The sequence below is a fragment of the Chlorocebus sabaeus genome, chromosome 12 (genome assembly GCF_047675955.1).
Source record: "Chlorocebus sabaeus isolate Y175 chromosome 12, mChlSab1.0.hap1, whole genome shotgun sequence".
NCBI classification, from domain to species: domain Eukaryota; kingdom Metazoa; phylum Chordata; class Mammalia; order Primates; family Cercopithecidae; genus Chlorocebus; species Chlorocebus sabaeus.
In genome coordinates, this window is record NC_132915.1 from 103,071,078 (window position 1) to 103,084,313 (window position 13,236).

At 47.0% G+C, this 13,236-nt stretch overlaps 1 protein-coding gene across 3 annotated transcripts in view; it reads left to right on the forward strand.

The window, feature by feature from the left end:
- Positions 1–13,236, forward strand: part of STXBP1 (syntaxin binding protein 1) — an 82,043-nt gene that overhangs the window by 51,567 nt on the left and 17,240 nt on the right. For all 3 annotated transcript variants that reach the window (XM_008006156.3, XM_008006157.3, XM_008006158.3), the window contains exons 7-13: positions 64–212; positions 2,106–2,190; positions 3,281–3,411; positions 5,198–5,305; positions 7,335–7,395; positions 10,055–10,120; positions 11,189–11,269. In XM_008006156.3, the coding sequence (XP_008004347.1) occupies positions 64–212; positions 2,106–2,190; positions 3,281–3,411; positions 5,198–5,305; positions 7,335–7,395; positions 10,055–10,120; positions 11,189–11,269 (681 nt within the window). The remainder of the gene's footprint in view (positions 1–63; positions 213–2,105; positions 2,191–3,280; positions 3,412–5,197; positions 5,306–7,334; positions 7,396–10,054; positions 10,121–11,188; positions 11,270–13,236) is intronic.

Below are 13,236 nucleotides of genomic sequence, written 5' to 3' on the forward strand. Positions count from 1 at the left end.
TGCCAGGGTCGGAGAATACTCCGATAGTTCGCAATATGTATTAATACTTTTTCTCCTCCCCAGGTCTATTCCTTGGACTCTGCTGACTCTTTCCAAAGCTTCTACAGTCCCCACAAGGCTCAGATGAAGAATCCCATACTGGAGCGCCTGGCAGAGCAGATCGCGACCCTGTGTGCCACCCTGAAGGAGTACCCGGCTGTGCGGTATCGGGGGTAAGGCAGCGCACCTTTCTGCCAGAGTGGCATCCTGTGTGTCCCCCAAGCGAGGAGCTGGCCTGGACTCCTCCTCCAGCCTTAAGCTTCCTCTGACAGTTGTCTCAAGAAGATCAGGATTTGAGCATCTTTCACTTAAAATTATTCTTCCAATGGTTTTGTTATCTTCTAAATGTTATAGCAAAATATAATAATACATGCAGAAAAAAGCACAAATCAACTATTGAATAACGAAAATGTGAACCTCTATGTAATTGCAACTCAGGCTGCCTACCATTTTTAATGTCTTTCTAATCTTTAAAGACAAATACTATCTTTACTAAAGATGTTGCAGAGTAAGATAAAACACAAAGAGAGTAATTCTCCAAAGGACATGTTCCTCAGATTTTATAAAGCCACACATTCCTCACTTGCTTGCTGTGTGCTGAGTGCTGGGGGCACCTGAAGCTGAAGACCCGGCCCATGATCAGGGAGGATGGGTGGGATTGCCTTCCAGCGTGTGTGTGTATGAGAGATGCACCCCTGCAGGCTCGACCCTGCAAGACAGGACAGGCCAAGTGCTGGGGGCACAGTAGGGAGAGGGCCCTTTGAGCCAAGGGTGAAGCCAGTCTGCAGACCACAGGTGACAATAGGCTCATGAGGAGAGAGGGGCCAGCATTTTGTGTGTACAGTCGGCTCTTGCATTTGGTATAAACAAAAATTTGGAGTTGGGAAAACGTGGGGCACATTTGGGGAAGACGGGTAGTCTAGCACAGTGTATGTGTAGGGCAGTGGCATGGGATGAAGCCAGTTCTGGAGGTCTCAGATGTCAGGTTTGGGATTATGTCCTTCAGTGGTTATCACTGGAAACCTATGGGGGATTTGGACAGGGGGTGACCACAGCACTCTGGGAAAGTGAAGGCTGGAATATGAGCAGGAGTCAGGGCAAGGAAAAACCAGAAGGGGTGGCTGAACAGGAGGCCACTGCAGAAGGAACAAAGGGCCTGGTCTTGGAGTGATGGGAATGGCGTGGACAGGTAAGGACAGAATCTGAGAGGGTGCAGAGGTAGACTCGTAACTGCCAGCAGGTTAGGAGTAGGGCAGGAAGGGCTTAGGCTTCCAAGGCATTGTGCTGAGTTAACCAAGAGCTTGGTGTTGCCACGGATCATGGGTTCACCCATCCTGTGACCTCATTGTCTGCTGGAAGTTGTGGCCATAGAAAAACACCTCCTGGTTGCTGTCCCAGTGCCTGGCTTCCCTCCACTGTTGGTACTCATGACAAAGCCGGCTGGCAGTTAAGAAATGGGACCTAGGTGGCGTCTCCTGACTGACCAGCAGGAGCTCAGGCTGGTAGTGGGGCTGCTGCAGTGCTGACGCTGGCCAGGAGGCAGGCAGCCACCAGCCCAGCATCAGGTCAGGTGGGGGCCAGGGAGTGCCGTCAGACCCAACCATGGGGAAAGGTTCAAAGGTTCTCACATTGTTCTGGCCATGCCAGCTGAAATGTCACTCTCCAACAAACAAAACAATACAAGACCCAAGAGAATGTGAACTGAGGGAAGTGAGAATCATGGGAGTCAGGCTGGGGGCCTGATGGTGGCAAAAGGTTGACTGACTGGTCAGGACCCCCAGTGGAAGTGCGGTGGTTTATCTGAAGCTGCTTGGAAAGATGTACGTTTCCACTTAGATCATTCTGGTAAAAAAGCAATAAGAAAATCACTTATTTATGGTCCAGGCACTGAGCTAAGTGTTTCATTTTGCTTTTCCTTTCTAATTATACTCTCATTGTAAAAACACCAATACAGACGATGCTCACATCTCCCCTAACCCCCTGCACTGCTTGACTTCCTTTCCCGGGGGCAGCTAGCACCATCATGGTGCTGGGTAGTTCATGCTCTGTCACTCCTCCTTTGTCAGGGAATACAAGGACAATGCCCTGCTGGCTCAGCTAATCCAGGACAAGCTTGATGCCTATAAAGCTGATGACCCAACAATGGGGGAGGTAAGTCTGGCTTGGATCACATTGTTTTCTTTTTTTTTTTTGAGATGGAGTCTCGCTCTGTCGCCCAGGCTGGAGTGCAGTGGCCGGATCTCAGCTCACTGCAAGCTCCGCCTCCTGGGTTCACGCCATTCTCCTGCCTCAGCCTCCCGAGTAGTTGGGACTACAGGCGCCTGCCACCTCGCCCGGCTAGTTTTTTTTTTGAATTTTTTGGTAGAGACGGGTTTCACCGTGTTAGCCAGGATGGTCTCGATCTTCTGACCTCGTGATCCGCCGGTCTCGGCCTCCCAAAGTGCTGGGATTACAGGCTTGAGCCACCGCGCCGGTCGGATCACATTGTTTTCTTACCAAGGACCGCAGTGTGTGTGTGACAGTCCCAGAGACAGCTTGGTTCTCTTGCCACAGAGTGTATGTCAGTGCTGCTTTTCCTGGGGACTGGCCTCCAGCGAAATGCCCGAAGCCCCTGGGGCAGGGCGATCGACATGTGTTCAGCGTGGCCAGGGTGACCAACTTGTTCTGTTTGCCAGGGCTTTCCTGATTGCAGCTCTGAATGGCCCATGTCCTGGAAAACCCACAGAAGCACAATAGCAAACCAGAAAACCAACACTGACACGCTCTTCAGAGCTCATTCAGCATTCACTGGTTTTTACACATGCTCTGTGTACAGTCCTGTGCAGTTTTACACATGGATAGGTTCATGTAACCATCTTAAATCAAGATACAGAGCTGTTTCCTCACCACCTTGATTTTAAAACTGAAAGTCCCAGGTCCTGGGAACCCGCTCAGTCCCGGGCACACTGGAAGGTGGTTGCCCCATTTGTAGTTGAACTTGGGCAGCACGATCCTACAGAAACTCACTTCGGCTCCTAGCATTTCATATCTGCCTCTAAGTGCGCTTGCTATGAAATGGAAACACTGGAGTCTTTTAGGGTATTTTTGGTGATCTTGTCCAGTGGTAGACTTCTGTGCTACGTTAATAGCTTCGCACCTCAGAGTTCGCTTCCTGCTGCCTTCCTTTGCAAGAGGGGTTCGCTAGGTGGAGAAGCTGAAGTTGGCTGAGTGGCTTGTGAAGCATCTCCCTGTTTTCTCCCAGGGCCCAGACAAGGCACGCTCCCAACTTCTGATCCTGGATCGAGGCTTTGACCCCAGCTCCCCTGTGCTCCACGAATTGACTTTTCAGGCTATGAGTTATGATCTGCTGCCTATCGAAAATGATGTATACAAGTAAGTATAGTGTTACAGACCCCAGATGCATGCGGCTCTGCACATGAACCAAAAATACGTCTAGAAAAAGAACAGGTTTTTTTGTTTGTTTTGAGACGGAGTCTCGCTCTATCACCCAGGCGGGAGTGCAGTGGTGTGATCTCGGCTCACTGCAACCTCTGCCTCCTGGGTTCAAGCAGTTCTCCTGCCTCAGCCTCCCAAGTAGCTGGGGTTACAGGTGTGTGCCACCGTGCCCAGCTAATTTTTTGTATTTTTTTAAGTAGGGATGGGATTTCACTGTGCTGGTCAGGCTGGTCTTGAACTCCTGACCTCATGATCAGCCTGCCTCAGCCTCCCAAAGTGCTGAGATTACAGGCATGAGCTACCATGCCTGGCAGAAAAAGAGCGTTTTTTTTTTTTTTTTTTTTTTTTAAGACAAAGTCTTGCCCTGTCACCCAGGCTGGAGTACATTGGCGCAATCTCAGCTCACTGCAACCTCTGCCTCCCAGGTTCAAGCAATTCTCCTGACTCAACCTCCTAAGTAGCTGGGATTACAGGTGTGCGCCACCACGTCCAGCTAATTTTTTGTATCTTTAGTAGAGATGGGGTTTCACCATGTTGGCCAGCCTGGTCTCAAACTCCTGACTTCATGATCTGCCTGCCTCAGCCTCCCAAAGTGCTGGGATTACAGGTGTGAGCCACCGTGCCCAGCAAAAGAGTGTTTTTAACTCTAGGAAAAATGGTTCATTGATACAGCCTTGCAAATTAGCCTGTAAGTTCTTCTGTGAGTTCCACAAATCCACGTGGCATTTCTAGGCAGGAACTCATGACCTGTCCTCTTTTGGGGGAGGACAAGCACTTTAGGTCTTTGTTTCCCGGCTCACATCACCTCAGGTCATAGCCCACTTGGATATGTTAATATGTTGATTTTGTGTTTATGTGTGTATCTCATTCAGAGTTGAAATTTTTATTTTCTGTTTTATTGGTTCTGCCTCTCTGGAGGCAGAGTTGAAACTTCTTGTTTATAAATCCTGAAATATGATGATGATGAAATATATCAACAGAAGTTTCGTACTGAACTTTCCTTACGGAGAAGATGTTTTCTTCATTTATAAAAAACATTTTTCTTGGTAACAATCACCAGAAATTTAGTTTCTAAAAACTAGTTTTTCCTTTTATGGAACCACACTGCATGAGAAACAGACTGTATGAGAACAGACATTGTTCTCATGGCATTTAATAGCACCCATCATAAAGATAGTGGTTTCAAAATGAAGATTCCAAAAATATGAGTGAATCTCGGTTCTCCCTGTTGGTAGCTATAATTTGTGCTCCCAGCTGTTTGCGATTTCCCATGTGATGGGTGCCGAGGGCCCGTTGCAGGCAGCTGCTGGAAGCTATTTAGGCACCACACATTGAGGATGACATCCCAGTGCCTTTCCAGAGGGACAGATATGATCTTTACCTTTCCCCTATAAATAACTAAACTCATGTATGACCTGACTTCATGCCCTGGACAGGCAGCTCAGGTGGAGCTTGTATCAGCTGACCCAGAAGATTTTAAGACATTTTCAAGTTGGTTGACTTTGAATAGAGCTTTGAGTCTCTCCTACCCAAGGAATTGCAGCCCGGGTCAGTGCTGCCACAGCAGGTCTGACTGACACATCCAATGTTCGGGACTTGCTGTGACGGCACTTGTGAACATCTGACAGCTGAGGGTGGTGAACTGCTGCTGCTGTAAGCTGAAGAGGGTTCGATGACTGTTGTGGAGACAGTGCGCTCCAGCTGAGTCCTGTCTCCATTCTAGGTACGAGACAAGCGGCATCGGGGAGGCACGGGTGAAGGAGGTGCTCCTGGACGAGGACGACGACCTGTGGATAGCACTGCGCCACAAGCACATCGCAGAGGTGTCCCAGTAAGAGCCCCCTACCCCCTTCTCCAGCGAGGTGCCTCTCCCCAGCTGCTGTTGATGATGTGCTCACTCTGGGCACCTCGTGGGGGCTCATCCTTGTGTGAATTCGTTTCCTTGGCAGTCATCAACATGCTAACCCATAATGATAAATCCCTTCTGTTCTCTGAGCTTGAGCTACTCCGACTTCGTGAAGTTAGAAAATCAATTTTGTATTAGGGCTGCTTTTAGGATTCTTGGAAAACATATGTAGCTCTCTCAGAAAAATGCATTACAAACATTAAAAATTTAAAGCTAGTTCATTCCGTTGAAAGACCCAAACACCACAGTATACAATTGGACTTTCTTTTTTATAGCTGCTATATTCAACCTTCCCTGTTTTACCTGCAGTTCCTGAGCAATAGCTGATGTCTCCTTACTAAACTGCATCCAGCTCTGAAAATGTTTCTAATATTTAAACATTGTTGTAAGACCTTTAAACTGTAGATAATGATTCTGCTTTTTCAGAAAGACACATTCTGCTACCGTGAGTTAGTGATATATTCAGGAAATTTCCAAGGAAGAGTGAGAAAATAATACAGCCTTGGATAGTTCTGTTGTTTAGAGAAGAGGTCTCTAAACTTTTTTGATCACTCAGCTTAAAAAGATATTAACCCATGGCCTGGCACGGTGGCTCACACCTGTAATCCCAGCACTTTGGGAGGCCGAGGCAGGTGGATCACCTGAGGTCAGGAATTCGAGACCAGCCTGGCCAACATGGTAAAAACCCATCTCTACTAAAAATACAAAAATTAGCTGAGCGTGGTGGCGTGTGCCTATAGTCCCAGCTACTTGGGAGGCTGAGGCAGGAGAATCACTTGAACCTGGGATGTGGAGGTTGCAATGAGCCAAGATTCCGCCATTGCACTCCAGCCTGGACAACAGAGCAAAACTCCAACTCAAAAAATAAAAAAGATATTAATCCACATTTCAGTAAATTAAATGTATTTATGAATTTAAAATATGCTTTATTGTACTAATGTGTGTATTTACAACATATATATATAGTTTGTATGTTTTTCAAACATGAATTATGTTTCACTATTTATATTCCAACATAAATTTGAAAAGAATGAGGTAAAATAAACATAGATATTCTAATATTTTCTTCTCTTTTCTCCTTGAATAATCTCGTACACCCCACCTGGAGATCACTGGTTTCAAATATTAATTAGAAAAGCTACGTGTCTCTCTTCTCTCTTAGAAAAATAACTTCTTTTTTTTTTTTTTTTTTTTTTTTTTTTTGAGACCGAGCCTTGCTCTGTCACCCAGGCTGGAGTGCAGTGGCACAGTCTCAGCTCACTGCCACCTCTGCCTTCTGGGTTCAAGCAATTCTCATGCCTTAGCCTTCCAAGTAGCTGGGATTACAGAAGTGTGCCACATGGCCGGGCGTGGTGGCTCACTCTTGTAATCCCAGCATTTTGGGAGGCCGAGATGGGCGGATCACGAGGTCAGGAGATCGAGACCACCCTGGCTAACACAGTGAAACCCTGTCTCTACTAAAAATACAAAAATTAGCCAGGCAAGGTGGCGGGCGCCTGTAGTCCCAGCTACATGGGAGGCTAAGGCAGGAGAATAGCGTGAACCCGGGAGGCGGAGCTTGCATTGAGTGGAGATTGCGCCACTGCACTCCTGCCTGGACAACAGAGCTAGACTCCGTCTCAAAAAAAAAAAAAAAAAAAAAAAAAGAAGTGTGCCACCATGCCTAGCTAATTTCTGTACTTTTAGTAGAGATGAGTTTCACCATGTTGATCAGGCTGGTCTCGAACTCCCAACCTCAGGTGATCTGCCCACCTTGGCCTCCCAAAGTGCTGGGATTACAGGCGTGAGCCACCACACCTGGCAAAAAGTAACTTTAAATGCATACCTTACTGGCAGGAAAACCACTTTAGGAGTACCACATACTCCTAAAAGAAAAATTGCATGACTCCTATAGCATCCACAGCAAGGCCTATGGTATTGCTGTGAAACTTAGCTGCCTCCTTTTATTTTCCAGGGAAGTCACCCGGTCTCTGAAAGATTTTTCTTCTAGCAAGAGAATGAATACTGGAGAGAAGGTAAACCCATGCCAGCGCTCAAATGCCCAGTAAATTAGTCCCTGCTTTCTCTCTAAGAGCAGGGAAGTTGCCTCCTCCAAATAGGACTAGTGGGTTAGAAAGGTCATATCCCTTTCTTAGTTTACATCATTTTGCCTTATTTTTATTTTGTTGTTATTATTATTATTATTATTGACAGAGTCTTGCTCTGTTTCCCAGGCCGAGGTGCAGTGGCAGGATCTCGGCTCACTGCAACCTCCACATTTTGGGTTCAAGCAATTCTCCTGCCTCAGCCTCTCGAGTAGCTGGGATTACAGGCACGCAACACCCCGCCTGGCTAATTTTTTTGTATTTTTAGTAGAGATGGGGTTTCACCATCTTGGCCAGGCTGGTTTTGTACTCTTGACCTCAAGCGATCCACCCACCTCAGCCTCCCAAAGTGCTAGGATTACAGGTGTGAGCCACCGCACACAGCCGTTTTTACACTTAAGATACAGATCCAGGTCGGGCGCGGTGGCTCAAGCCTGTAATCCCAGCACTTTGGGAGGCCGAGATGGGCGGATCACAAGGTCAGGAGATCGAGACCATCCTGGCTAACACGGTGAAACCCCGTCTCTACTAAAAATACAAAAAATTAGCCGGGCGAGGTGGCGGGCGCCTGTAGTCCCAGCTACTCGGGAGGCTGAGGCAAGAGAATGGCGTAAACCCGGGAGGCGGAGCTTGCAGTGAGCTGACATTCGGCCACTGCACTCCAGCCTGGGTGACAGAGCAAGACTCCGTCTCAAAAAAAAAAAAAAAAAAAGATACAGATCCAGGCTGGGCGTGGTGGTTCATGCCTGTAATCCCAGCACTTTGGGAGGCCAAGGCAGGTGGATCACAAGGTCAGGAGTTCAAGGTCAGCCTGGCCAACGTGGTGAAACCCCGTTTCTACTAAGAATACAAAAAATTATGTGGGTATAGTGGTGGGCAGGGCACCTGTAATCGCAGCTACTTGGGAGGCTGAGGCAGGAGAATTGCTTCAACCCAGGAGGTGGAGGTTGCAGTGAGCCAAGATCACGTCATTGCACTCCAGCCTGGGTGACAGAGTGAGACTCTATCAAAAAAAAAAAAAAAAAAAAAGATACAGATCCAGAGCCCCTAGATTTCGATATTTACAGAGAACTGCTTTTTGTTACTCTGAGGGTTAATATTTACTGTTTTGGATCATGATTCATTTTAAGCCAGAAGAACAAACTGTGAGACCTTTTTTTAACTTGTAGTGAAATTAGAATTTATGACCGGATGCAGTGGCTCACACCTGTAATCCCAGCACTTTGGGAGGCGGAGGTGGGCGGATCACAAGATCAGGAGATTGAGACCATCCTGGCTAACACGGTGAAACCCTGTCTCTACTAAAAATACAAAAACTAACCGGGTGTGGTGGCGGGCACCTTGTAGTCCCAGCTACTTGGGAGGCCGAGGCAGGAGAATGGCATGAAGCCGGGAGGCAGAGCTTGCAGTGAGCCAAGATTGCGCCACTGCACTCCAGCCTGGGTGACAGAGCAAGACTCCATCTCAAAAAAAAAAAAAAATTAGAATTTATAACCTACCTTGCCTGAGCCTCTCCATATCCTGCCTGTTTATCAGAGGTGGCGCACCTGTCTTAGTCGAGGGAAGTGGAATTACCAAAATGCAACTCTGGTTGTATTACTCCCTCGCTTAAAACCATTTAGGGACTTCCTGTTCCCCTTAGAATAACTCCCATCTGCAACACACACACACACACACACACACAGCCCTTCCAAAGCCCAGATCATGAGCCCCACAGGCCTCTCTCTGGTCTCATCTCTGCACCCGTCCTTCTTGCCCTGCCTTCCTGCTCCAGCCATGCCAGGGTCCTCTTGCCTCAGACCTGGCCAGGTTCTTTGGCTCAAGCATCATTTCCTCAGGGGAACCCTCCCCGGTCCCCTACCTAGATTAGGCAGATGTCTGTGCCATGTGCACCCACATTACCTGGTGAGTGCCCTCAAAGGGCCCTGATCTCTGCAGTGCTTTATCTGGCTCCTCTCCTGGATGCTCTGATTCTCCGTGAATCAGAGATTCTTTTTTTTTACTTTTGTCCTTGTATCTCCAGCACCTAATAGTTCCTGGTATATAGTAGTAATTCAGTAAATTTTTGTGGGGTAAATGGATGGGATTAGATGGCCTACACAGTTAGAAAGCACACAGACCTATCTTGTTCCTCAGGTGCAGATTCCCACCCTCTCTGACCTCCCTGTTCTCCTGTCCACGCAGCCACAGTCTTTCTGCCAGGAGAAAGTGCAAACTTGATGCTAAGGCTGCTTGAGCTGAGGATGAAGAAAAGCAATGAATAGAAAGATTTTTTTCCTCACCAAGAATTAGCTCTCAACAGCTTTCTAATTCAATAAGCATAGAATAAAATGTAACTTCTAGAGACTTCAGAGTTCGGTTCCCAACCTGTAAGACAATCATGTTTGGATCAAAAAAATTTTTGAGCCAGAGGCCTGGAAATCTAAACACACATGATCTTGTGTTTCACAGATTCATTTTGAGGGTTACAGAGAGTGCACTTGGGAACCCTCGTGAGGGCGGCTATCCTGTCCTGTGCCCATCAGCCTAGCAAAGCCTCCTGACATCAGGGCCATTAGAATGACACCATGTGCTTTCCTTTCCCTTACAGACCACCATGCGGGACCTGTCCCAGATGCTGAAGAAGATGCCTCAGTACCAGAAAGAGCTCAGCAAGGTATGGCAGCCCCAAATCATCTGTTTGAATCATTGAGTAGAAACAACCGCAAAAAGATTTCTCAAAGCCCTACTACTCTAATTGATCTATGGAAAATCACAGATTTTTAGTCATCTTCAATTTTTATTAGAAAAGAAGATGAAAGGCTGGGATAGGCACCTTATTTCCTGTCACTTTCTTCTCCCCTCTTTATGTTTTCCTTCCTATTCCCCTGCTGTTGGCAGGAGGCCTCAGTTCACCACATGGGCCTCTCCACAGGGCTGCTTGAGCATCTTCCCAACAGGGCCACTGGCTTTCCCCAGAGTGAGCCATCTGAGAGAGAGAGTGCTAGGAGAAAGTCGCAATACCTTTTATGTCCTGATCCTGGATGCCATGCATTATCACTTCCTCCACATTGGTTGTTAGAAGCAAGCTACTAAATCCAGCCTACAGTTAAGGAGGGAATGAAGCTCTGCCTCCTAAAAGGAGGAGTATCAAAGAATTTGTGGATGCATTGTACTAATAAAACCATCATTGGCTGGGCGCGGTGGCTCACGCCTATAATCCCAGCACTTTGGGAGACTGAGGTGGGCAGATCACCTGAGGTCAGGAGTTTGAGATCAGCCTGGTCAACATGGTGAAACCCCATATCTACTATAAGGACAAAAATTAGCCAGGTTTGGTGGCACATGCCTGTAATCCTAGCTACTCGGGAGGCTGAGGCAGGAGAATCACTTGAACCCAGGAGGCAAAGGTTGCAGTGAGCCGAGATTGCACCACTGCAGTCCAGCCTGGGCAACAGATGAGACTCTGTCTCAAAAAAAAAAAAAACCATGGTGCCACCTACCCTCATAAAGGAGTTCTCCTTCCTCTTAACTCTTTTAGAATGTGATTTGGCCCTCTCTTTTGACATGTAACATTTTCTACTTTGTAGTGATTGTGTACCCGCTTGTACACATGTTTTACCTCCTTTCTGAGGCTAGAGACTCCTTGGTGCCCAGTGGTGTTTTATACGTAGTAGGGGCTCAGTAGATGTTGCATGCATCCGTGATTAGTCCCTTGGTCACAAACTGTTGTGCTTTTTCCTAGTACTCCACCCACCTGCACCTTGCTGAGGACTGTATGAAGCATTACCAAGGCACCGTAGACAAACTCTGCCGAGTGGAGCAGGTAGGACTCTCCTCCTTCTGCCATGGCAAGTTTTTGTCAGGTCCATTTACCCAGCAGAATTTTAACATCTGACCTTGAACATCCTGCAGAATCATAGGAAATAGAGATGGGAAGGCCTGCTAGATCGTGCTGTCTCAACTCTGGAGCCAGTGCGGTTCCACTGTCCATGGTAGGGACTAGATTGGTCTGGAATGCTGTGCCATTTGGATTTTGCATGCCCATTTTGAAAGGCTCTGTTTTCCCTGGAGTGACTGAAGAAAGATATGCGGGGTTCTGAGCTCTACGTTGACAGGGCTGGCAGAATTTTATATTCTGAATGTATTCTACTCTTGCCATGGCCAGGCCAGCTTTGGAGACCTTGAGCCTGACAGAGGGTAGAGCAGTAGCAGTCAGAAATTTGCTCAAAGCATCCCTGATCACAATTAGGATTGTAAATTGAGAATTTGGGGTTTGAGTTCTGTCTCTGTCACTGATTATTTGATGTGTCTGTTTCTTTGTGTTTCATTTTTTTTCATCTGCAAAAGGGAAATCAGTGCTGACATTTTTCAAGGTTGTCTTGTGGAGTCACTAATCCTGGCTTAGATTCATCCTAATTCTTTAAGTGTTGCAACATTATAAAACCATGGTTCAACTTCTAAGTGAAGAAAGTTAAAAGATTCTGAAGCTGGCTGGGCGCGGTGGCTCACGCCTGTAATCCCAGCACTTTGGGAGGCCGAGACGAGCGGATCACGAGGTCAAGAGTTCAAGACCAGCTTAGGCAACACAGTGAAACCCCATCTCTACTAAAAATACAAAAATTAGTCGGGCGTGGTAGTGAGTGCCTGTATTCTCACCGACTTGGGGGGCTGAGGCAGGAGAATTGCTTGAACCAGGAGGTGGAGGTTGCAGTGAGCAGAAATTGCACCACTGCACTCCAGCCTGGGCAACAGAACAAGACTCCATCTCAAAAATAATAATAAGATTCCGAAGCCTCAGCTTGGCCTCTTTTCATAGAAGAAAAAAATTCAAGATCTCAGTGTGAAGCTAAGATTTCAATCCTCTGGTTTGATGTGACAGGCTCAGCTTAGGATTGTAAGCCCTGTCCTGTATTGAATATTTTATAAGGGGAAGCAGCCCTGCTAAAATCCATCAATTTTACAGGGGATTATAGCAAACACAAGGTGTCCTCTCAAAAAGAACCTGACCATCTAGAAAATAGGTCATACCTAAATCAGTAAAAATGCAACTTGGGATTAATTTTGGAAGTTTACAAATTTTCAGAAGTGATCAAAAGTATGGTTGAACTAGTTGCATTATTAAAATCATGTCCTGCTAGTCAAATGTCTGTTGAGGTTGGTGGTAGGACTGAAAGGTGAAGGGGCCTGTGAGAGGTCTCCTGCCTTCCTGGGACACAGACTGGAGAGAGACTATGAACTCGAGATCAGAATTTGTATGGACTCTTGGGGTCTTGAGAGAAAAAAGGAGAGCCTTCAGGCAACCTCCTGAGAGCCACAAAGGAAGCTGCAGCTGAGTCCTGGTTGGCTGAGACCAGCGTGCTGCCTTCTCTGGATCTGAGTCTCACCTGCATCATGAAGTGGGGTCAGAAGCTTGTGTTCACTTCACTCTTTCATTTCTAGTTTTTTCAACTCTTATCTTCCCCTTCATCTCCTGGGGTTTGGATTTGCCAGTTTGGGGGCTCTTTTTCTTCCCTTTCTCATGCATGAAACATGGTAGAAAGATTAAAAACAGGTTAAAACCCTGGAGCAGTTCAAACTCAAAAAGCATGTGCTTCAGTGAGAGGGGAAGCAGAGTGGAAAGAATCTGCCCATGCGGAGGCATCCTAAAATCCCAGCACTTTTCATGGGAGGGAAGCACATCCCTTTAAGCCCTGCTCCCTCACAGGGCCTTGTACCTCTAGAGAGCCTACCAAGATTTAGTCTTTTTTTTTTCTTTTTTTTTTTTTATGAGCCAGGGTCTTGCTCTGTCAC